The 23505-nt window shown below is 42.2% G+C and overlaps 1 protein-coding gene across 3 annotated transcripts in view; it reads left to right on the top strand.

Annotated features, from left to right (window-relative positions):
• Window positions 1-23505, top strand: part of Micu1 (mitochondrial calcium uptake 1) — a 135175-nt gene that overhangs the window by 22296 nt on the left and 89374 nt on the right. For all 3 annotated transcript variants that reach the window (XM_075980194.1, XM_075980195.1, XM_075980193.1), the window contains exons 2-5: window positions 624-785; window positions 6159-6333; window positions 10161-10323; window positions 20692-20735. In XM_075980194.1, coding sequence (XP_075836309.1) covers window positions 625-785; window positions 6159-6333; window positions 10161-10323; window positions 20692-20735 — 543 coding nt within the window. In that variant the 5' untranslated portion in view covers window position 624. The remainder of the gene's footprint in view (window positions 1-623; window positions 786-6158; window positions 6334-10160; window positions 10324-20691; window positions 20736-23505) is intronic.

Here is a 23505-nt window from a genome sequence, read left to right as displayed (position 1 = left end):
AGTGGCAGCACCTCTCAGTGTCAGTGCAGGAAACAGCCACATCTTCCAGCTGAAACTTGATGCCATCTAGCTTCAAGCTCTGCTTTCTGGAGTGGATTTGTCGGTGAGTCTCCCTTACACCAGGGAGATGAGCGACTCACTTGCCTGTCGCTTTTCAGCTCCAGATCTGTTTGCATCGTCTGCTTGTGCTCCTGGAACTTCGTCCCCTCGCAGTCACTGTTTCTTGTCGGGAGAGAGGCGCTGCAGGAGGAAGGGCTGGCTGCCTCTTCTCATTCTCATGCCCTTCGCCTGCTGCTTCTGTGGCACGGACACCTTAGCAGTACATTCAGTAACTCCGCCTGATCCGTGAAGGGCACCTTACCAACAGATTCTGCTGCCCTGAGCTATTCTCTCCACAGCTCTCTCTGGCAGCTGTATACTTAATAAAGAAATAAATCTTTAAAGAATTTTTTTTAAAGTAGTAGTTCTGTTTTCATAAGTTCTTCTGAGGTTAATACACGCAAAACGCTTGGAACTGTGTTTTCACAAGTATTTCACCAGGGTTTGCTGATGTGCTGTTGTCGTCATCATCATCACGGCCACCAACAGCACCTTAAAGTGACATTTCTATCCTTTGTCCACAGGATGTTTCGTCTTCACGCCCTGTCTGCATTGGCAAAACTAGCTGTGGGCTCCCGATGGTACCATGGAGCATCTCAGCCCACACAGACCAAGCGAAGACTGATGATGGTGGCCTTCCTGGGAGCATCCGCAGTGACTGCCAGTTCTGGTCTCTTATGGAAGAAGTGAGTGTTGTTTCTGGCTCGATCATTTGGTGTTGATGATGTTGACCTATGAAATGGGGTTTTTCAGAGAATTGTGCTATCCTGCCAGAGAAGCAGGCAGAAAACAGTGCTTCAATCTCTGCCTGTCCCCCTGCTGAATATGTGTATCGTGGTGTAGGGATGGCTTTAGAAAATGAATGTTTCCTGAAACTTCACAATTTGATGGCCACATGCAACTAATAATCCTTGGTACTCCTGTGTCACCTGATCATTTTCTTATGAGTTGCTGAACCTTCCCTGGAGGGAAAAGAAAATGTAGTTACCCTCAGGCCTCTCGTTTCTGACTCTGCCATACTTTGTGTTTATCTTCTTCTTCATTCACCCTGTCTTCAAGTTGCTATCATTATGCGTGGCTTTCAAAAACAGTACATTTTAAAATTAATTCTATTGAATAAATATGTAATAAAATCTACCCATTTTAAACATATTATGTGAAACATGATTATTAACAAATGTATACCGCTGTGTGACCACCCCCAAATCAAGAAATAGAGCATTTCTACCAACCTATAATGTCCTCCCAGGCTTCTTCCACGGTAGTCTCACATTACCCACAATTCCAAGCAACTCCTGAGCTGACTTCTATCACCGCTGCTTTGTATTTCTGAATTTTAACCTAAGGGGGAAACCATAAAGAATGTATTTTTTTGGAGGCTGTGTGTTGGGAGAGCCTCAAGGCACAGCCCTGGGGATACAGAGACCGGAGCACTGAAGGTTTGAGAGCAGCCTGTCTTTAAAGCAAAGAGAGGCAGAGTGAGCCCAGTGCCCGTCTGGATGTCTTCTCTCACAGAGCACAGCTTCTGAAATGTGTGCTTCTGCATCAGGGGTTGGAGTCCTGTGCAATCCAGTAGTACTCTTTCACATGGCTGTATATGAAGCCGTGTTTCCTCTTCTCGGGGGCTTCTTTCTAATTGTCTGCTCTCACTGATAAAACTGTCTTGTCTTTCCTTTGGCTGTAAACACCTAGAAATATATTTGCTTGGAAAATAGAAACTTGATTCAAAACTGCCCAGCCAGGGCGGCTCAGAGAGCGAGGGCTTCTGTCACCAAACAAGATGACCTGAGTTTGATCCCTGGGAGGAGAGAACTGATTCCCAAGAATCGTCCCCTGACCTCCACACAGTCACTTAGGTGTGCACCACCCCACACCTAAAACAACAGTAATAAAGTGATAGATAGATAGATAGATAGATAGATAGATAGATAGATAGATAGATTGATTGATTGATTTAGATAGATAGATAGATAGATAGATAGATAGATAGATAGATAGATAGACAGAGAGACAGACAGATATTTGAAGCAAAATAAAACACAAATAGTTTCCCAAAGGGCTCTTGGCTGTGCATCACTGTGGCCTGGCCGAGCGGTGATCCTGTTCCACCTATTCTGTACTGTCCTAGGCAGCACATTTCTAGCCAGGCGCTTCATCGTGCTTTGCCTTCTGCTTCTCCAGCTGCTGATGTTGCCAAGCTTCTTCCCAGAATTATTGTCATTTCTTTGGCCTCCTTTGTGGATTGTGTATTCAAATTATCAGTAAAAATTAAATTACTTTGAAAAGGTTTCTATTTAAGTGTGCCATGTGTATATCTGTGTAGGTATATGCACGTGTGTGAAGGTACCTGCAGAGGCCAGAAGAGGGCATTGGAGCCCCTGAAGCCAGGGCTACAGGTGCTTCTGAGCCCCAGACATAAGTGCTGGGACCTGAATTTAATGCATACTCTCAACCCTCAGCCATCTCTCCAAACCCAAATTGGCTTTTTTTTTTTGAGTGCTAAAAGTTGTTTCTGGCCACAAGACTTGGGCAGACATGTCCTTACTGTAAATATTGTCACCGAGTGGTGTACTTCTGTACCTTTTTCATAGTGTCTCTCAAAGAACACAAACTTCATTTTGAAAAAGCCCAGTTTGTTGGTATTGTTTTATAGATTAAAGGAGTTTGTTTCTTATTGAGGAAAATTTTGTTCATCCCCTACTGTATGTTCTCTGTGCTCTGAGTTTTAGAGTTTTAGAGCTTTAGGGCTGCTCGTAGGTTAATTTTTGTAACTGGGGTGAGGCAGGGAATTTGTTTCATTTTATGGTGGTGCTAGGACTCGAACCCAGGGCTTCGTGCATGCTAGGCAAGCGCTGGGTTACTCTCCCAGCCCTGCCCTCGGTTATTCCAGTCTTTGGTTGTTATGTCAGTTGCCAGGACACGATGCTTCGTTCCTTAGCTGCGTGTTTGCTTTCAGTACCCTGTGCCTTTGCTTTTTAGATTTATTTATTTGCCTGTTTATTTTTATCCTGTGCATATGAGTGTTTGCTTACGTGTATGTGTGCACCACCACGTGGGTGCTGGGAACTTAATCTGGGGCCTCTGCAAGAGCAGCCCCCGCTCCTAACCACGGAGCCATCTCTCTAATCCCAAACGAAGGTTTTTAATGCTACAGAGAGCATATGGTGTTTAGACCTGATCTTTCGTCTCTCTCTCTCATCATGATGCGGTGAGCCAACTTTCACAGTCATTCATTTTTCTTGATTGCACATTTATGTTCTTTATTATCTCCCTCTTGTTCTTTTTCTCATACTTACTTTAAGTTAAAGTTTTATATCATTACTTGGTATTTCTATTTTTTACCCATACAGAAATTTAATATCATCTACCATGCAGTGCTTTAGCTGTGTCTCACGTTTTTAATATATTGTTTTCACTGAGCTCATATTTCATATTTCTTATTGTTTAGTATTTATTCTAATTAGTTACTTGGAAGACTATTGTTAATACTTAAAAATATTCAGTGAATTTTTTCCATACTTTTTGTTTGTTTTTTGTTTATCTATGGCTTAATCCACTGTACTGTAAGAAATAATCGAGTGGGTTTGGTTTTGTTTTTGAAAAGAGTCTCTCTGTAGAGCCCAGTCTGGCTTAGAATTTGTAACCCAGGCTGCCATCCGGCTCAGACCCATCTATCTTAGCTTCCCTTCCCCCTTGGTGCTCTGATTATAGGCGTACACCTCCATGCCCCCTCCCATTCACTTGGTTTTATGGTTGATTTTGTCTCTGACAGCAACCTATAAGACAGCTCTCCATTTCATTTTCTTATTTTTCATTGACATGTATTAACTGTAGGTATTAATGGTGTCCAATGTGCTATTCCCTTGTGTATGCATGCCCTGTGTGTTGGGTTTCGTTTGGGGAATGGCTCCAGACATCAAGCCCAAGTCCACCCGCATGCTAGGCAGGTGCCCTGCTCTTTCTCTGTTTCCCCCTTTCTCCTTCTACCTGCCCTCCGTGCCTGCTCTAAAAGCAGGACTGGCCGGCATTCCCTAAGGGGCTCACTAGCTGGCAGCAGGGTATGCTAAGCCTCTGTTGCTGTTGTTTTGAACCAGCAGCACTAGTAGAACTTGATGGCTATGGAAACTTGAGTTCCATATAATTTTTGTGTATCACAGAATATTATTGTTTTATTACTTTCAACCATTTAAAAATGTAGAAACCTTTCTTAAGTAGAGGACTTTACAGAAACAGGTAGGTCATAGTTTGTCAAGCTCTGCTCTGGACTTTATGTCAAACGTCCTGTGTTTGTGGTAACCTACCTTTAGGTTAGTTCTGTCGTAAGCTACCTTTAGGTAGTGTTCTGTGTCTCACCATATATGTAAGAACACCATATATGCAATGACACATTTTAATTTTCCTCCTCTAGCTCTTGGTATTATTGTGTTATACATTCCATGTCTGTGTGTGTACACACACCCCAGGGAATTTTGTTATTACTAGTTACTTTTGCTTTAAATTTTAAAGAAAGGGGCAGGGCTGGACTTGGCAATGTATGTCTTTAATCCCAGTGCTTGGGAGACAGAGGCAGGTGAATCTCTCTGAGTTTGAGGCAAGCCTGGTGTACAACTCATGTTCCAACACTACCAGAATTTTGTAGAGACACTGTGTCTTAAAAAAAAAAAAAACAAGCAAAAAAGAAAGTGGCAGCCATTGTCTTCAGTTATATACTAACTGGTAGCCCGCCAGCCTCTGTGGATGGCTCTAAGCTCAAGACCACACAGATGGCCCTGCTTAATTAAACTCAGTAGATCCCAAACCAAAACAAACAGACGTGAATGTAGGAAAGGAGCTTCTGGTGGGGGGTTGACAGTAGTGAGGGGGGCATAGGAGCACATGTAGGGGTTGGTAGAATATCCTATCTACAATGTATGAGACTCTCAGAGAGCTGTGCGTGCATGTGTGCGTGTGTGTGTGCATGTGTGTCAGAGGACAACTTGCTAGAATTAGTTCTCTTCCTCCCACTACATGTGCGCCCCCGCGCGCGCAGACACACACACACACACACAGAGAGAGAGAGAGAGAGAGAGAGAGAGAGAGAGAGAGAGAGAGAGAAATTTTATTTCATATTCTTTATTCTGTATCTATTTTTATTGCAGTAAACAGCACATAACATTTTTCATCTTAACCATTTAAAAATATATTTTAGTCATATTAAATATATTCTCATTGTGAAACAGGGCTCCAGAACTTCATTTTGTAAGAATGAAGTGGGACACTTAGGAAAAAGAATGGAATGGTACCCACTGAAAAATAAAAATGAAATATTAAACTCATTGAAGAGTAGGAATGAAATGGCATACCAATTAAAAGGGAAAATGAAATAAGTTATATGCCCACTGAAAAGTAAGAACAAGATGATATTTCTGGAGCTGGGGAGATGGCACAGAAGTTAGGAGTACTGGCTTCTTTTCCAGAGGCCCTGGGCGCAGGTTCAGTCCTCAGTACCTTCCAGCAGCTCTCCAACTCCAGTCCCAGGGGACCCAGTGCCCTCTTCTGACCTCTGCTGGCACTGCACACACATGATGCACAGACACACAGGCAAAAACACTCATGCACATAAAAATCAAATCCCAAAGGAGACTAAAGCACGGTATTCCCACTGAAAAGAAAAAATAAAATGACATACCCATTGAAAAGCAATTTTTCAGGTCCATCAACTGTCCATCTTCAGAACTTTTTTTACCTTTACAACCTGAAATTTCACCCATTAAGTAATAATGCCACATTCTTCATTCTGCTCTATGACTTAACTAGTTTTGGTAACTCATGGAAATGCAGTTATATAGTATTTGTCCCTTCTGTGCCTAGCTTATCTCACTTAGCAAGCTGCTGCTCTTGCTTCCTATGTATATGTAACACGGAGGAGGGGATTGCTGAGTACTTCCGGGTATTTTAGGAAGTTCTTCATGCAATACTGTGGACAGGTGTGATTGCTGCTCCGCTAAACTGTGTTTGTGAATATTTGCTACTATGACGGATCTCCATGGTTGATCGAGGCTTCTCTTTTGTATCCCCAGGGCTCATGCGGAGTCTCCGCCATGCGTCAACAACAAAAAGGCTGACGCTGGTGATAAAGGCAAGACTAAAGATGAAGGGGAAGTCTCCTGCCACGAAGGAAGGGCTGCGGATGCCGGGGCCGAGCCTTACCCGGAAGAGAAGAAGAAGAAGCGTTCTGGATTCAGAGACAGAAAAGTATGGAGCAGAGTTTTGCTAGGGAATCAGAACTGTGTCCTAAAGGGGAGTCGTACTGTCCGGTTCTATCGTCTGTTTCTGATGGGTCACAGGCGTCCTGAGTCTTCATCTCTTAACTGTTGTAGCCAAAGGTGCCCTGGGAGTGGGAAGTGTTATGTGACAGAGCTATGACAGACAGACACACACACACACACACACACACACACACACACACACACACGCACGCACGCACACGCATATGCACGCACCACACCCCCGCATGTATGCACACATGAATGAGAGGGGTACTTACAGGAGCAGAAATGACTCACAGACAGCTGTGTCACCCAAGCCCACCCCAGCACAGGAAACAGCTCACAAGTGCTGGGAACCTGGAGCTCACTGCGCAGCCTGCAGGCAGCTCCCCAGGTTGGAGGTTTTCCATCCAGGTGCCTCAGCTAGCTAAACCTCTGCCAGTAAAGGGACGTCCCCACTAAGAGGCCGCTGTCCTGAGTGGGGTTAAAACTCTCCTGTCTCAGGGGAAGAACACCACTCAGCTGCCACTGAGCCAGTGGCCCTCTGCCTGCCTTGTGACTAAGATAGGGTTTCCCTAAGGCCGCTTCAAGGGAAGGCCAGGCTGGGACATGTGATCCACAGCAAGACATGTGCTATTATCACCTCCACAGAGGTTAACCCTGAAGACAACTGGGTCTAACGCCACAAACCGACAAGTAACCAGATGGCCAGCAGGACCCATTACGGTGACAGACAATGATCTACGCTGTCCCTAGGGAGGCGCTGTCCTCGGCCCAAAGCTCAGGGCTTGCCTTGCCAAACTGAAAAATGCAAAGTCTAGGTAGTTTTCTGCTAAACTGGATTTTTAAAATACTGCTGAGTTTTCTATACATTCCAAAATATGAGAGGAACTAATTATTACAAAAATCTATTTGTACTGGGGCATGGTGGCATATATACAACCCTAACATTCAGGAGGTGGAAGCAGGAGGACCATTGGGAAAAAAAGAGACAAAAATAAAATACACACAAAGAATCTAATCCATCTGTAGCACCCCACAGATACATTTTGTTCTGTAGGAAAATAATTTAAACAAAATCCAGACCTCATAAGTGAATAGCTATAGCAGAAGTGAAGCCATGGATAAAGACTGTACGTGAGATCTGGCAAGACACTAAGACACTAAAAGGAAGTGGGAGTTGATATGGAACAATCTCCAGGATATGATGCTAAGTTAGAAATACTAAATGCTATCAATGTGCACATACTAAATGCTATTAATATGTACATAGTAAATGCTACCAATGTGCACATACTAAATGTTATTAATATGTACATACTAAATGCTATTAATATGTACATACTAAATGCTACCAATGTACACATACTAAATGCTATTAATATGTATATGCTAAATGCTACCAATGTGAGGATTTTACTGAATCTGTTACTTTGCTGAACCTATCTTTTCAGAATAAAACTTTATAGCCATACAGAGCCATTGGTTTATATTAACACTGCAGCAGCTGAGTGGGGATGTGGGCACTTATCTTAGCACTCCAGAGACAGAGGCAGGCAGATCAGTGAGTTCAAGACTGACCAGGGATACACACTGTGACACTGCCTCAAAGAAAAAAACAAAAAAAAATATTATAGCATAATGATAATATTCAGATTGTGTTCAAATGAATAGTGTTCTGTGACATAATTTAATAAGTTTAGCAAGAGTCCAGAAACCTGATTCTCAGGTTTAGAACTCCTGACTTTTATGATCTTATCTTTCTGCCTTGGATATGTTGGTTTAACCTTTTAGTTCACAAAAGCCTCTTGCCTTAAACATTCCAAAGTGTGCTCTCTGCTCTCTCCTTCTCTCTCTTCCCTGTCTTTAAAGAGGGTACAAGCAATACAAATGGCTACAGAAAGGTTATTTCCTCCGTAGCCACTACTGCCAGCCAATAGGCATAGTCTAAGGTGTGATGCCTTTGGTCTAAGACCTGTAGCCAAGCCTCAAGGCTGTACGGAGGTTGAATAGTTCTTGCTGTGTTTGCCATGAGCTCAGTCTTTAATCTTCTGTGAAGTCTCAGATTTGAGACTTTTTAAGATTTATGTATGCATGTTCGCCTGAAATGGATGTCTGTGCACCATGTTCATGCACCAACCTCAGAGGCCAGAAGAAGGCATCAGATCCCCTGGAACTAGAGTTATGGAGAGTGGAAGCCACCTCGTGGGAACTGGGAATTGACCCCCGTCGTCTGAAGAGTACCCAGTGCTCTTAACCTCAGTGCCATCTCTCCAGCTCCCTAAAATCTCAGATTTTAATGCAAGTTCTCCTTGAATTCCTGTCATGTTATAAATTGGCAGTTCATCCTCGGTGGCTAAAACTGCATTTGGTGGTAGAACTAAGACCATGGCTAAACAGCTTCAGTGACCTCGAAGTGTCTGTTCAGGTTAACAGATACAATAATTGCTGTGTTAATTGGGCACACTTAACATATAGATTACCTGCTTTATAGACACAGAACTAATGAGTTCTTAAGCTTTATTACATTGATACATTTTTATAAGATACTATTTATTAATGGCTACCTCAGCATATAAAACTAAGGTATGGGATTTGGGATGTAACTCACTTGGTAGGGTACTTGCCTAGCTTTCCTGCAGCTGTGGGTCTGACCCCTAGAGCTTTGAAAAGTACTGACTGTGGTACCTAACGCTGTAACGCCTGCATTCGGAGGCAAGAGGACCGGAGTTCAGTGTCTTCCTCACCCACAGAGCAAGTCTGAGTCCAGCTGACAGCCTTGAGACCCTGTCTTAAAATAATAATAATAAAATACAATCCAAGCAGTAGAGACATTTTTCACCAAAACCCATGTAATTGATATAGTATTTTGTGTGCTCTGGACTCAGGCATGTGAGCTCATAGTAACGTGACAAACTTACAGATAAATGTGGCCATGCTTGATTGTCGCTTTTACTCAGACATCTGTGCACTGCCCTCTGTTACTTCCAGGTACACAGCCTGTGAAGGCTGTGCCTAATAATCTATCTAAAGAGCTTCAGACCTGTGAAGAACTGAGCTTCCAGGATAACGCAGTTTTATCTTTCCATGTTATCACTTCATGTATTTTGCCTTATCAGGGCTGCTAATCACCAAACCTATGACAGTTCAAGTCTGTTTTCTCTTTGTATTCAAGAAATTCCTCAGAAAGTGAATCCCTTTTTAAAAGTTAATATTTAAGAGCCCATAGGCTACTGTATGCAGCAATTCCATTATTAAGGACTTTGGAATTCTTTTAGTGGCATTTTAAAATTTTGCTAGTTTTCAGTAACTAGGAAATTACTATTTTTTATCTTTTTTTAAATGTATTTATTTATTAAAGATTTCTGTCTCTTCCCCGCCACTGCCTCCCATTTCCCTCCCCCTCCCCCAACGAAGTCCCCCTCCCTCCCCAGCCCGAAGAGCAATCAGGGTTCCCTGCCCTGTGGAAAGTCCAAGGAACTCCCACCTCCATCCAGTTCTAGCAAGATGAGCATCCAAACTGCCTAGGCTCCTACAAAGCCAGTACATGCAGTAGGATCAGAAACCCATTGCCATTGTTTTTTTTTTTTTTAAAAAAAGGAACTCTAAACAAATTCTGTGAACCTTGCTTCAACTAGGGTGTGAATGATATCTTGCAAGAAAGAAATTTTAAATTGAGCTTCATTATATTTATTTTAAAAAAAAAAAAGTCCAGCTACAGAGAAATGATCAGCTTCTCCCAAAAGTAAGATGAGAATCGGCGAACTTGAGCATAGCTTAACATAGCAACATTCTCTAACTTTCTCATTTTAGGTGATGGAATACGAGAATAGGATCCGAGCCTACTCCACACCAGACAAAATCTTCCGATATTTTGCCACCTTGAAAGTAATCAACGAGCCTGGAGAAGCAGAAGTGTTTATGACGCCCCAGGACTTCGTGCGATCCATAACCCCAAATGAAAAGCAACCCGAACGTAAGGTGCTAGCGTGGGGGCAGGCTGGGGCCGCTTGTTTGTTACCGCCGCTTTGCTTCCTTCTCTGGGCCTCCTAACATTTATGGATCCACACAGCAATTCAAATCACCGTTTGACTATTAGATGCTTCGAATTGTGCTCAGCTTCTACAGTCCAGTGTGGAAGTCTTGTTGAGGGGAACAAGCTGAGATAAACTCTGTGTGGAAAGAAACACCATCAAGGTAAATAGTTAGGGATGCTTTTAGGAAATACTGTGAGGAAATGATTGAGTAGACTCCTCCCATCTCCTCCAAGACAAGCCTCAATACCGTTGTGATCCACAGTGTCATCAGCACTCAGACAGGGGAGCGCCTAGTACACAGTGAGCCTGCTAGACGTGGTGCCAGCCCTGTGCGTTTCTGCCTGCTGCGCTCTACTTTCCAGCCCAGCAGTAGCCATGGGGCAGTAGCCTGATCTCAGTGTGGCTTACTGCTTGGGCAGGAGCAAAAGAGGTGGCCAGTGCAGACTTTATTCTCAAAATGCTTGTGCTGTACATTTTGACTTACTCAGCATCTTTCCATGCTCACTGGCTCCAGCATTTAAGGGACTAGAGCAGGAACTGCAGGAGGACGTGACAAAGCATGGAATTTTCTTACAAATGCTTTGGGAAAGTCGCTGAAGGTCTGATGACTGTAGTCTTTTAAAAGCAGCCGAACCCCAGAGAAGAGAGAGTCTGATTTCTTTTTTCCACGGTAGAGTAAAAATACCCGATTTGAACAAGAAGTTACACAGCCATTCTAACAAACCAGAGAATTTAATCCATTAACAGGAGCAAAAGAACTGGACAGTAACCATCCCTAGGTATGCCCAGGTAGGTCGCCTGCAGTGGATGGCATGCGGGCAATGCCTGTTCCCAAAAGAGCAGTTAAGACATTTCCTGATAACTGAAGCTTTGGTAGCTTGTTGCTAGTAGACCTCTCCTACACACTTTATATTGACGTGAAAGGACATGAGACAGCAAAGCCACACAAAGAAGTAAAAGACCCCAGGAAGATCTATAAACCAATATAGGCTGAACACTCCGAATCTATGATCTGTAAGCCAAAATGCTCCAAAATCTGAAATGTGTGGAATGTCAGTGTGGCATTACAAGTGGCTAATTCCCTGCGTGTCTGCTTGTGGATTGCAGTCAGAACACCAGTGCACAAAACATGTCGTCTAAAAATGTCAGTGGGCTGTGTGTATAGGATGCATATGAGACGAAAATGTGTTTGATGCCCAACTCATACCTCCTCCTCCACTCTGTTGAGTGGCCAGTTCTGCTGCGTGAACTGTGGCTTCCCGGATAGGCTAAGAAGAGCGCCCTGGCTGTCTAGCGTGGAGAGCAGCTGAGAGCATGCCTTCGTTTGGGGTTTCTTTTCCATCTGTTTCACCTCCATTCTTCCACACTGACCCCACATCTTTTAGGAAGCTTGAACAAGGCACCTGTGGAAGAATGCAGGTCACTTGTGTTGCAGAATTTCTCTCCTGCATTTTACTGGTTATATATCTGTGATGTTTAATGTGTTTCTTGGTCCTCTGTGTTTCATCTATGTAGAAAACACACAAAATTCTAGGAAAGGACACTATCCTAATAACTGTGAATGTTGACATCAGGATGTATTTTATTCTTCCTCAAATGTTCCTTTATGTTTCATAGACTTCGTATATATTCATTCAAGAAGTATTGAGTTGCTTTCTGCCCTCAAAGAATTTTATTTTATTTTATTTAAAAAATTATTCTGCATGTATGCTTTCAGGCCAGAAGAGGGCACCAGACCTCACTACAGATAGTGAGCCACCATGTGGTTGCTGGGAATTGAACTCAGAACCTCTGGAAGAACAGCCAGTGCTCTAACTGCTGAGCCATCTCTCCAGCCCAAATTTTATAAGATACACCAACCTTTTTATTAATTGCATTGCACTTTCAAAGTAGGTCCTTTTTAAATATATATTTAATGGAACTATACATATCAAAGGAGAACTTCAGGGAGTTAGTTCTCTCCTTCCACCGTATGGGTCCTAGGTATCAAACTCTTGTGTCCAGGCTTAGTGACCAGTACTTTAACCACTGGGTGGTCCAGCCCAAGATTTAGATCCTTTCAAACTTGCTTCAGCGCCTTGTTTTGTGTTGGGGGAGGGGGGGTGGGGCGGAGACAGTAGAGCAGGCTGTACTCACAAGAAAGATGCTTGGAGAGATTGTCCCAGTTTTCTATGATAGCATAGCATTTATGCCTGCAAGGCGATAACTGTCCAGATAGCAATCTCATTTCTGTCAGTAGCTTTGAAGAATGGACTTTGCTTTCCGTGTGACGATGAGAATGAACCAATACTTTAAAATGGGCCGCTGAAGACCATTTCCTCACTTAGGGAGTATTATCCTTATTCCTTTGAAAACAATTATATTTTCCAGTTGTCTTTGTATAGTCTGGCATTTAACTTTGCAGCACATTGCTGTTTGTTTATTTGTTTTTACGGTGGTGGGAACTGCATGCAGTGCAAGCACTCGCCTCTGTCCTGCATCCCTGCCTCCCTTTAATTACTGGAAAATACCCTACATATGCTGAATAGTGAGTGAGCGGGCCGTACACAAGCTCCCTTCTCATGTCCATGGGAAGCCAGAATAGCGAATAAGTGCTTTTCTTTGGAGAATCATGAGGGAAGTTTCTTATACATCAAAATAATTTAGCATTTTCATTTGCTCATTTGCAAGAATTCATTAGCAAGAATGTAGATACAGCAAAATAAAATATGCTGTTTCTGTGTGGGGTGGAACGAAGAAGAGTAAGGTGGTAGATTTCTAGAGTTTAACTTTTCGTCTTCAGTCGGTTGGTCTCCAGCCAGCCACTCCTAGTTCACCGTAGTTTTGTCATGGCTTCACACGTACTATATCCCAGGACACCCAGCAGACCTAAATCTCTGAGTTTCAGTGTTAGAACTTTTAAAATAATCACGAAGCACAGACTACTTAAAGCCTTCAAATTAGAGATTCTGAAATGAGCTGATGAGTTTCAGAGTGAGAAGGTGAATAAGAATACTTCTGTACTAAATATCAAAAATGTGTGTATAGAGAGTATCCATAGTTAAATGTGCAGAATATTTAAAGGGAAGAAACATCCTGTGCTCCTTGAACACCTCAACAGCCTCTGTGAAGTTAATGTGTCCTCTCCATCCCTGGATATAAGTACAATGACTCTGGGGCTGCTTCAGGCTGTGGGTGTGGAATGATTCTCACTGTTGTAGTAAAAACCATTTCTCTCCAGGTGTGGTGACTCAGGTGTGGTTCACACCTTGAATCCCAGAACTCAGGAGGATCTCTGTGAGTTCAAGGTCAGCCAGGGCTACAAAAGTGAGTTCTAAGACAGCTAGACCTACACAGAGAAACCCTATCCTGAAAAACCAAAATCCAAAACCAAACAGAAACATTTCTCATAGCCATTTGATGATGTGGGTAACCAGAAGCATGGGGTAGGGGTAAAGGTCCAAGGAAACAAAGGACTTTGGGGCAGAGCACAGCGTACCCTGTAGCACAGAGGGTCTCTGTTACCTTTCTAGTGTATCAGCCTGGTTCACTTTTTATCCTGTGGTTTCCTCTACGCAGGAGAATAAAGGCGTGAATGGAGAAGCAGGTCTCAGTGTATGTTCCAGGTATCCTGGAGTCCCCACCCCTCGAGGATAGCCCTGCACCATTTTAAGGATATTCTTGCCTGTAAAAAACACTTTTAGTGACACATAACTTTATACTTGATCAGGTATTTTAAATACATTTTGTAGTACTGTTTTCCTCCATATACTTATTGTGTTCTGTGTTTATTTATTTACTTGCAGGGTTCCACTCTGTCTGCTTTTATTTTCAATCCCCTGCCGTATTGTTTCCTCTAGAATAGATCAACTGCAGCTGACTCCCTGATTCTTTATGCCCCATGAACAGAGAACAACTTATACATTTTCAAAAGTGGAGGAGGACCACAAGTCTATTTTATAGCAGTTGAGAATTTTGTGCAATTCAGATTTCAGTGTTCATAAGAAGCTTTATGGGCGTGGCACACTTTTTCCTGTATTGCAGTTTGGGAGCTGGGCGAGCAGGCTGGAGTAGCTGTAACAGACCATGCGCCTCTGGGCTAGAAACCTGAAGACTAGAAATCTTACGTTCTTTCAAGACAGAAAGTGTGCTAGCCATCGGTATGGAACATGTGTAGGAGTTAAACGTGGGCTTCCTGCCTGTGTGTGTCTTCACAAGATTAGTGTGTCGTGTCCAGAAATCTAAGCACTTTCTAAAGAGTGCTCACTTTTGGAGACACTTAGAGCCGTAATAGGCTGCTGTACAGGGAAGAGCCAATTTTTTTTAATTTTATTTTATTTTTTTTTTTTTAGTTTGCCGTAAGGACAGGGACTCACTCTGTAGCCTAGATTTGTGTTAGAGCAAAGTTTGTTTTTAAAGACCAAATAGTAAATATTTAAGACTTAGCAGGTCAAAAGGCAAAGTAGTAAGTTCTACTCTTATCTCTGGAGCTCTAAGGAAAAATAAAAAGAAAAACAAAAGCACAGTGAGTTGACTAGATATGGCCCGAATGCTGTCACTTGCCAAACTGCCCCTTCTGTGAACTTGTCAGGACTGAATGATGTAATGACGGGCAGTAGGAATTACTATTGTTGTGATTAGATTAACCTGCTGATATGAAGGACCTCAAAGCCTTTGGTGAGACTGATTTAAGTAGAAAAGTGGTAGACATTGAAGTCAGTTTGGAAGGTCTGTTATGGTTATAGACGTAACTGATGAGTTTGTAATTACTCAGAAATAGTACTGAGCTTAAAGGTTGACACCAATGAGCACACCAAACTGGATGGGGAAAAGCCCACATGGCCTCCACCCTCCATAAAGAACTCTGGGCAACTGAGGAATGCTGGGAGCAGGAGAGGTGGCCCTCGCCAGGGAAGAGGGCACCAACTGGTTGTCCAGTGACAGAAGGTCAGCCCTGAAAACAACAGATGAGTAACATTATACGGACCGAACAGATTATTTAGAAATATGTATATACACACACATATATATTCAGGAATATATATGTATGTATATGCATCACATGCATATTTATGTAGAATAACAATTAGTGAAAAAAATCAGCCATGAATTTGAAGGGGAATAAAGAGGGGTGTATGAGAAAGTTTGGAGGAAAGAAAGGAAGGGAGAAATGTGGTGTTAAATTATAATCTTAATTTTTTTAATTTTAAAAATATTGTTTGGATATCTGATAGCCTTTGTGGCCTAGATTTATTAAGCATCATCACTTTTTTCCTTTGTGTGTATTTATGTGTGTATGTGCACACGTGTGAGTATATTTGTGTGCACATATGTGCGTGTGAGCATATAGAGACTAAAAGTCAACTTTGCTCCATCCACCTTGTGTTTTAACCTGGAGCCTGAAGAGTTAGACTAGCCATCTCTACCTCCCAGCTCCGCGACTATAAGCCTGTGCCACCACACCTTCCTTTAGCTTCATATTTCTCATGAACTTGGCATACCAATTCAAAAGTATCAGACCTACGCCCAAGGCTAACTAAATATGCATGAGATATGCTGAAATCTGGAACTCTGATTATAAAAAGATTAGCACTTAGGAAAGGCCAAGAAGTAAATGATTAAAGACTGTGAAGTCTCATAGAAGATAAACTAGATTATTATCCAAACTCTGACTAAAGGACAGACAAGCTGTAACATTTAAGATTATGCTAAAACCCCCAGCATTCCAGATGTTTTATAAAAATTTGAAATATTGAAATTTTATATTCTACAATAAAGGTATCTTGTGTGAACCCAGAAAATGGACTTTGTCTCATTGTGGAAGCCCTCGAAGTTTGTCCACAATCGAATTTATTAAATGGCTACTTGTGACAATACACTTTAATAGTCTGGCCTTTGAGTACACTGAGGTGGGTAAGATTGCATGTCTCAGCCGAGGTGGCATGGTCACTGACCGGCTGCTCTGTGTTCTTATGAACTGGGGATCTTCGTACTAGCATGGCTTGCCCTCTCAAAGTTAGTTGCCTAAGCAGGTGTCAGAAGAAAAGATTGGAACCGAAGAAGGGATAATGCCTTGGTAAAGGACATAGACCATCAAGTGGGCCCACTGTTTGTGTCTTCTTTAAGAGCTTATCATTAGATTAGGTTTAGAGTTACACACACACACACACACACACACACACACATTCTTTTTCCTGACTGCTTTGTGGATTAAGTATTTCTACTGTTTCTTAAGCAATTTTTTGTGTGTGTCTTGACTATATTTCTTTGAGCATATTTAGTGATTGTCATGGGAATTGTACATGTTTCTCAGACTGTACTGTGAGAATTTAAATTTGTGCTTCAGGTGGAATAGATAGCTTACTGCTATAAGACCACTTTATGCTGTGGTCTCATCTCTCTCTGTATAGAAAGCTCCACCTCAAACTGTTCACATGAAGAATTTAAGACAAAATGGTGATGTCCCTCTGTCACAGGGATATTTTTTTTTTGATTTTTCGAGACAGGGTTTCTCCGTAGCTTTTGGTTCCTGTCCTGGAACTAGCTCTTGTAGACCAGGCTAGCCTCGAACTCCCAGAGATCCGCCTGCCTCTGCCACCCGATTGCTGGGATTAAAGGCGTGCGCCACCACCGCCCGGCTCGTCACAGGGATATTGATTGACTGATGAACCGGCTCTGTCGCTCCCGTTCCCAAAGAATTAGCATGACTTTCAGAGCGGTCTCCTGCACATGGACTTGTTCTTTTCCTTTATCTTGAACGCTTTATTTTGTCATTATTCTTTTTGTTTGTTTGGTTGTTGTTGTTTATTTTTTTGAGACAGGGTTTTGAGACAGTCCCTGGCTGTTCTGGAACTTGATCTATAGATTAGACTTGCCTCAAACCCAGAGATCCACCAGCCTCTGCCTCCTGAGTGCTGGGAATAAAGGTGTGTGCCAAGACTGCCCAGCATCGTTTTTATTTCTATTTACGTTTTTAAGATTTATTTTTTTTTGAGGCTGGAGATTACTGACTGTTCTTCCAGAGGACCCTGGATTCAATTCCCAGCACCCACATGGCGGCTCACAGCTGTCTGTAACTCTAGTTCCAGGGTACCTGGCACACATTCAAAATATCAGTTACATAAAATCAAAATAAATAAAATTTTTAAAAAGATTTGATGTATTTTATTTTATTTGCATTGGTGTTTTGTGTGCATGTATGTCTGTGTGAGAGGGTCGGTTCCCCTAGAATTGAAGTTACAGAGAGTTGTGAGCTACCATGTGGGTGCTGGGGATTGAACCTGGGACCTCTAGAAGAGCAGTCATTGATCTTAACCACTGAACCATCTCTCCAGCCCCCTTGTCTTTTGTCTTTAAGGGCACTTTCACTAAAAAGGAAATACAGAATTGGAGTCCTTTTATTTCAACACTTGAACCACTTGAACCAGCTGCCTCAAAGGTTTTTTGGTTTTTTGCTATTTTTTTAGTAGTTGGATATTTTTCTTTTTTTCTTTTTTTTCTTTTTTTGTGTGTAGGAGGGGCTGCTGGATATTTTAACTCTATAACAAAGTTGCCAAGGCAGACAGTATGAGTCAGGAGAGTTAAGGTCCGTTTCTAAGAGCGATGGATGATTTAGGGACAGATAGACTCGCCATCAAAAGACATTAAGTGATAGATCAAAGTATATGAAGATGAGGGCAAGGAAGTTGATCTTACACAAATTATTCAATACTTGCAGGTCTTAACTCCCTCATTTCTGAAACTGAAATAATAAGTAATTTATAGATCAGTAGAAAATTAATGTTCATCACTAGATTATGAAGTTGATAGACAAATTTGTCTGTATTACATAATTTAAAACAGGTTTTTTTCTTCTGATTTCTATGGAAAATGATGCTATTTTAATTACAGTCCATGAAGTGTATTGCAGAAATGCATCTCACTTGTTCTTCTTTGTAAAGGAGGCTGTTCGCAGTCTGCACATTGCACACTGCTCTCGTGACCTCTCTCCGGGTCACTGCCGCTCCAGTTAGTAAGGACGATCTTCTTTGTCTATGACTTAAGACATATGCTTCTTCCTTCCTAAGAGAGGGAGCTCTTACTTCTTGGAAGCCTGTGGGGTATAGGGATTCCTTATCCTTGGCGCTGTGAAGTCCACAAGCAGAAAGACAGACACTGAAGGTAGACAGATTCAGATTCATCCTGCTGAGGATTGTAGCATGAATAATAACACTCAGAGACATATAGAGGGGTTCAAGCTGAAGATCAGAGAAGCAGAGCAGGACACCACTAGAGAGACCTTTTCCCTCTACCAATGCTCAGACCAAAGGAGTGATCCTCAGACTGCCTAGACTGCAGGGTCTCCGCCAAACCTCAGGCTCCACATTCCAGTGAGTTCCTGCCTTTATATTCCCCTCTCTTCCCAGCCATATCTCCTGTCTCCACCTCCCTAGGGCTGGAATTAAAGGTGCGTGGCTCCCAAACCCTGGGACTAAAGGATCTGTTTCTAGAAGGATCTTGTGTAGCTCAGGGTGGCCTTGAACTCACAGAGATCCCACTGTCTCTGTCTCCTGAGTCCTGGGATTAAAGGTGTGAGCCACCACTCCCTGGCCTCTAGTGGCTTAGCTGTGCACTCTGATCCTCAGGCAAGCTTTATTTATTAAAATCACTGCAAGCACTCTTTGAAAAGGTCTTTTAGTTATCGCAGTCCCGTTCTGGGAAAGGGTTAGCTTAAGATTTTCTGCACTGTTCCCTCCATGCTCGTGAAAAGGAAATGGTCCTGCGATGATGTTAACACCCTTGGGTTACGTCTGTTTTTCTGTAGCCTCCACTTGTGTGTGTGTGTGGGGGGGGGGTATTGTATGTGTGTGTGTGTGTGTGTATTGTATGTGTGTGTGTGGTCTCTTTTTATAGGAAATTGTAAAGGGGAATTAACAGTTTTAGTTGTCCATAACTCTGCCTTGCTCTCTCTGTTCTTTGTGTTTGTAAGTTTGTTTGATCTCTTGCTTGCTTTGCTTTTGAGAGTGTGTGTGTGTGTTGAGGGGAGTTGTCTCATGTAGCCCAGGCTGGCTTTGAAGCACATGGATAGCTGGGGAAGGGCCATGAGCTCTGGAAATGGAGCAGTACCCATTACAGATGTGCACATTGCTGGCTTCAGTGCTTTTATTACAGAAGTTTGTTCTTTCTTTTTGAATAATGCCATTTTGAATACAGTGATGGTTTAAATTTGAATTGTTTTCAAATTTTCCTATCTTTTCTGATTATCTGTTCATTTTGTTTGTTTGTTGTAGTCAATGGCCTTATTTGTTCAGGGTTTGGTTCTAGAAGCCACTTTCATTCAGGAGAACATGTAATCATTGCTAAGACTCCTTCTCAGAGGGAGCTGTAAGCAGTGTCTGCCCCTCCTCCTAAGGTCCTAGTGACGAGCCAAGGCACAATTCTGCTGCAATTCACTCTTGTTTATGAGTTTTCCAGGCTTCCTTAGAGCAGAAGTGAGAGCTTATTTACAGAGGTGTGGGTGCCCCTCCCCAGCAGGCCACACTGGAAAGTGTTTCCTAGTAGAGATGAGGGCTTTCCCGCAGCCGCCTAGCTGGAGCTGCTTTCCGGTCTCCCCTGGCCTGTATACTCTAGCCCCTCCAGGAGGCCATGTGGAATTAAGGCCGAGTTGACCATAACAGGCGGTAGGGAAGCTGGAGCCACAGGTGGCCACCTCCTACTACTGTACTCCATGGGGGGACAGACAGTCAGCAAGCCCAGCTGGGATGACTCTCTGCTGAGAGTGCAGCAGAACTCCCAAGATGGTAGTTGTTTGGCCTGGAGAACAGTCACTCACAAGTCATCAAATTGTTAGAAGCAGAGATGCAAAACGAAGCTTCCAGTGCTGGTGCCATGTTCGTGAGCTAGTGTAAGGACTTGAGACTAGTGCATACATTGCCACACATACCTGTCACACAAGCTCCTTGCCGTTCTGATGTGTAAGAACAGAGTTGGTATCTGTCTGCCAGCATTTGTGTGAAAACGGGTCAAAATAATCATTCCCACGTGCCTTTGGATGAATATTGTAGTAAGCCATCTAGTGTATTTAATTGAATAATTTAAAACAAAACCGAGCAGGTTAGTGGTGGCTCACACTGTTAATCCCAGCACTCGGGACACAGAGGCAGGTGGATCTCTGTGAGTTTGAGGCCAGCCTGGTCTACAGAGCGAGTTCCAGGACAGCCAGGGCTATACAGAGAAACCATGTCTTAAAACAAACAAACAAAAAAAAACCAAAATGAGAGCTGTCGTATATTTCTGGTGAGTTATGATGATCAGAAACTAATTATTACTACTTTTCCTCTCTTTTTCAGACTTGGGCCTGGACCAGTATATAATAAAGCGCTTTGATGGAAAGGTAAGCAAACTGACACCCAGATGTCCTAATTTTTACTAAGAAGGTTTTCAAGTTCCTCTAGAATCATGTGTGACAGATCCTAGAATTCCTGTTTAGCGACTGACAGAAGCGTGTTCAGGCTCAGAGGCCTGCGTCTCTGGGAGATTCCACACAGGGAATCAAGCAGGTGTTCTCTGCGTTGGTTGGTCTGTTTCAATGTTTTTCCATGTAAGGTAACTCATGGTTTGGCTACTCTTATATTCAGACTGAATTCAGTGTTTGCTGACTTACGAATATTAGCACCAAAGCTGTCATAAAGGTGAATGCGCTCCCAGTACGACATTCACACGTCATATGGACACCTGCCCGACTGGACCTTCTGACCGCTTATAGCAGTAACCCTAACTATAAAACCATAAAGATCTCTAAAGTGCTTTTGCAACAGTTATAAAGAATTCTCCCAATCTGCATGTTTACGTTGCTCTTTCAATTCTCTGTACCTGATGAAGAAATCACATTATACTACATTATCGTAGGTATTGAAAGGGAAACTTTCAATTTTAGTATCTCATAAAACTACCATCTAAACATAGTCTTTTCCTTTCAGGATAAATTCTTCAAAATGAAAAAAGAAAAGTTTACACAGGTTCAAAATGACAGCAATATTTAAAAATATTTTTAATTAGAATATAATTATATCATTTTCTGTCTCCCTTCCCTCCCTCCAACCCCTCCTATGTACCAGGCTTCTTTCTCTGTTATTGTTACATGTATGTATAAATGCATAGATATATAAATACAATCTGCTGAATCTGTTTAGAGTTGCTCGTATGTAGATGATTTTAGAGCTGACCACTTGGAACTGGATAACCAATTAAGAGGCTCACCCTTGTAGGACGGCTAAATCTTCCTCTCTAGTTCTTTGTCTAGGGGTAGAACCCTATGAGATTTCTTCATGTCTATTGGTGTGGTCAATGTTCACGTCTTGTTTAGGCAGCCATGTCGTCGAGGTACCATGGGTGTAACTTCCCCACCATTTCTAGGAGACACAACCTCACAGCAGACTTCCTGCTGTTCTGATTCTTAGCCGTCTCTATGCCCCCTTCTTCCGTAGCCTTGGCTGGAGTTGTGTTGGCTCCAGGGAACAGGTTCTGAAAGAGGAAATGTTCTAGAGAAATTCACTTTACTTTTTAAATAGGCAGTTCTCTGTCTCTGTGTGTCTGTCTATGTATGTGTATGTCTGTCTGTCTATGTCTGTGTCTATCTGTGTCTGTCTGTGTCTGTGTCTTGGCTTCTTTAAGGAAACAAAAAACAAAAGCGCAAAAAAACCTGGTAATTTAGCATTTAATAAAGTCTATGATTTGACTACTAACAAACATTAGCTTATTTGATTACTTTCTTACTGAATTGTATGTTAAGGTTTATGTCAGGAAAAGCCAGGACAAATATAAAACAATATTTCCTTGGCACTTTTAATTTTTATATAAATTTTATAGACCCCTTTACATGCAAATTGGGAAAGAATGACCCATTTGATACTGGCAAATAGCCGGGTAGTTTTACTGTACTGTTGGATTACTGCACATCTCTGATAAGAAGTGAATGAGGTGTCCCTACTTCAACTGATCGTCAATGAAGCTGGATTTGAAAGCAGACATCACGTTTCAGTGGGAGTCTTTTTCTAGAGCCCTTTCTGCTTTGTTAGTGATCACCAGCTCTTTAAGAATACTAGCTCTTTTTGGTTTTGTTTGGTTTGGTTGATTGGTTGGGGGTTTTTTTGAGGCAAGGTTTCTCTGTATAACAGCCCTACCTGTCCTGGAACTCACTCTGTAGACCATACTGTCGTCAGACTCACAGACATCTGCCTGCCTCTGCCTCCCGAGTGCAAGAATACTAGCTTTTGTCTTTGGAGAAAAGACACAGAAGACACCGCCCCCGCTTTTATCACCTATTGCCTTTCAAAGCTGTCTATAGAGTCTCGAGTATAGAACGTCTCTAGCTAATGTTGCTTGGAGAGCATGTTTTATAGACAAGTGATATTTTTAATACTCAGACTAAGATTGAAAGTTTTGAAAGCATCAAATCTTTGATGACTTCAGATTTTGTCTAATGATACATTTCAAAAACCAAAAACCCTTTCACAGTATTGGATATTTAACACAAGTACACCAGCAGCTGAGATGTGCTCTCCCCTTTCTAGTCATTTTGTAAATAGCTTGTTTCAGTCATTAAGGGTGCTTGACAGCAAGCTCATAGCTTGAAGTCTCTTCCCAGTATCCACTTGATGGAAAGAGAACTGAGTCCTGCAGGCTGTGTTCTGACATCCACAAGCACACCTCCCTACACATGGACATATGAACCACACACACACACACACATACACTACCCTACACATGGACATATGAACCATACATACACACACACACGAGCACACCACCCTACACATGGACATATGAACCACACACACACACACATACACTACCCTACACATGGACATATGAACCACACACACACATACACTACCCTACACATGGACATATGAACCACACACACACACACACACATACACTACCCTACACATGGACATATGAACCACACACACACACACAATAAATGTAAAAAATTCCTTTAAAAATTAAGTAATTAATAACTTATTGGTACTATTAGAAATATAATATAGCATATAGAAATATGTCATATTTAAATGCACCCCTTTTAATATGCATGTATTCCCCTATGATTTGTTAATATAGTCATTTCATGTACTATACATTACTTTTTATTAAAAAAT

This window comes from Microtus pennsylvanicus, chromosome 7 (genome assembly GCF_037038515.1).
Source record: "Microtus pennsylvanicus isolate mMicPen1 chromosome 7, mMicPen1.hap1, whole genome shotgun sequence".
Taxonomy (NCBI): domain Eukaryota; kingdom Metazoa; phylum Chordata; class Mammalia; order Rodentia; family Cricetidae; genus Microtus; species Microtus pennsylvanicus.
The sequence above is the reverse complement of the archived record's forward strand: the minus strand, read 5'-3'. Positions and strand labels throughout refer to the sequence as shown.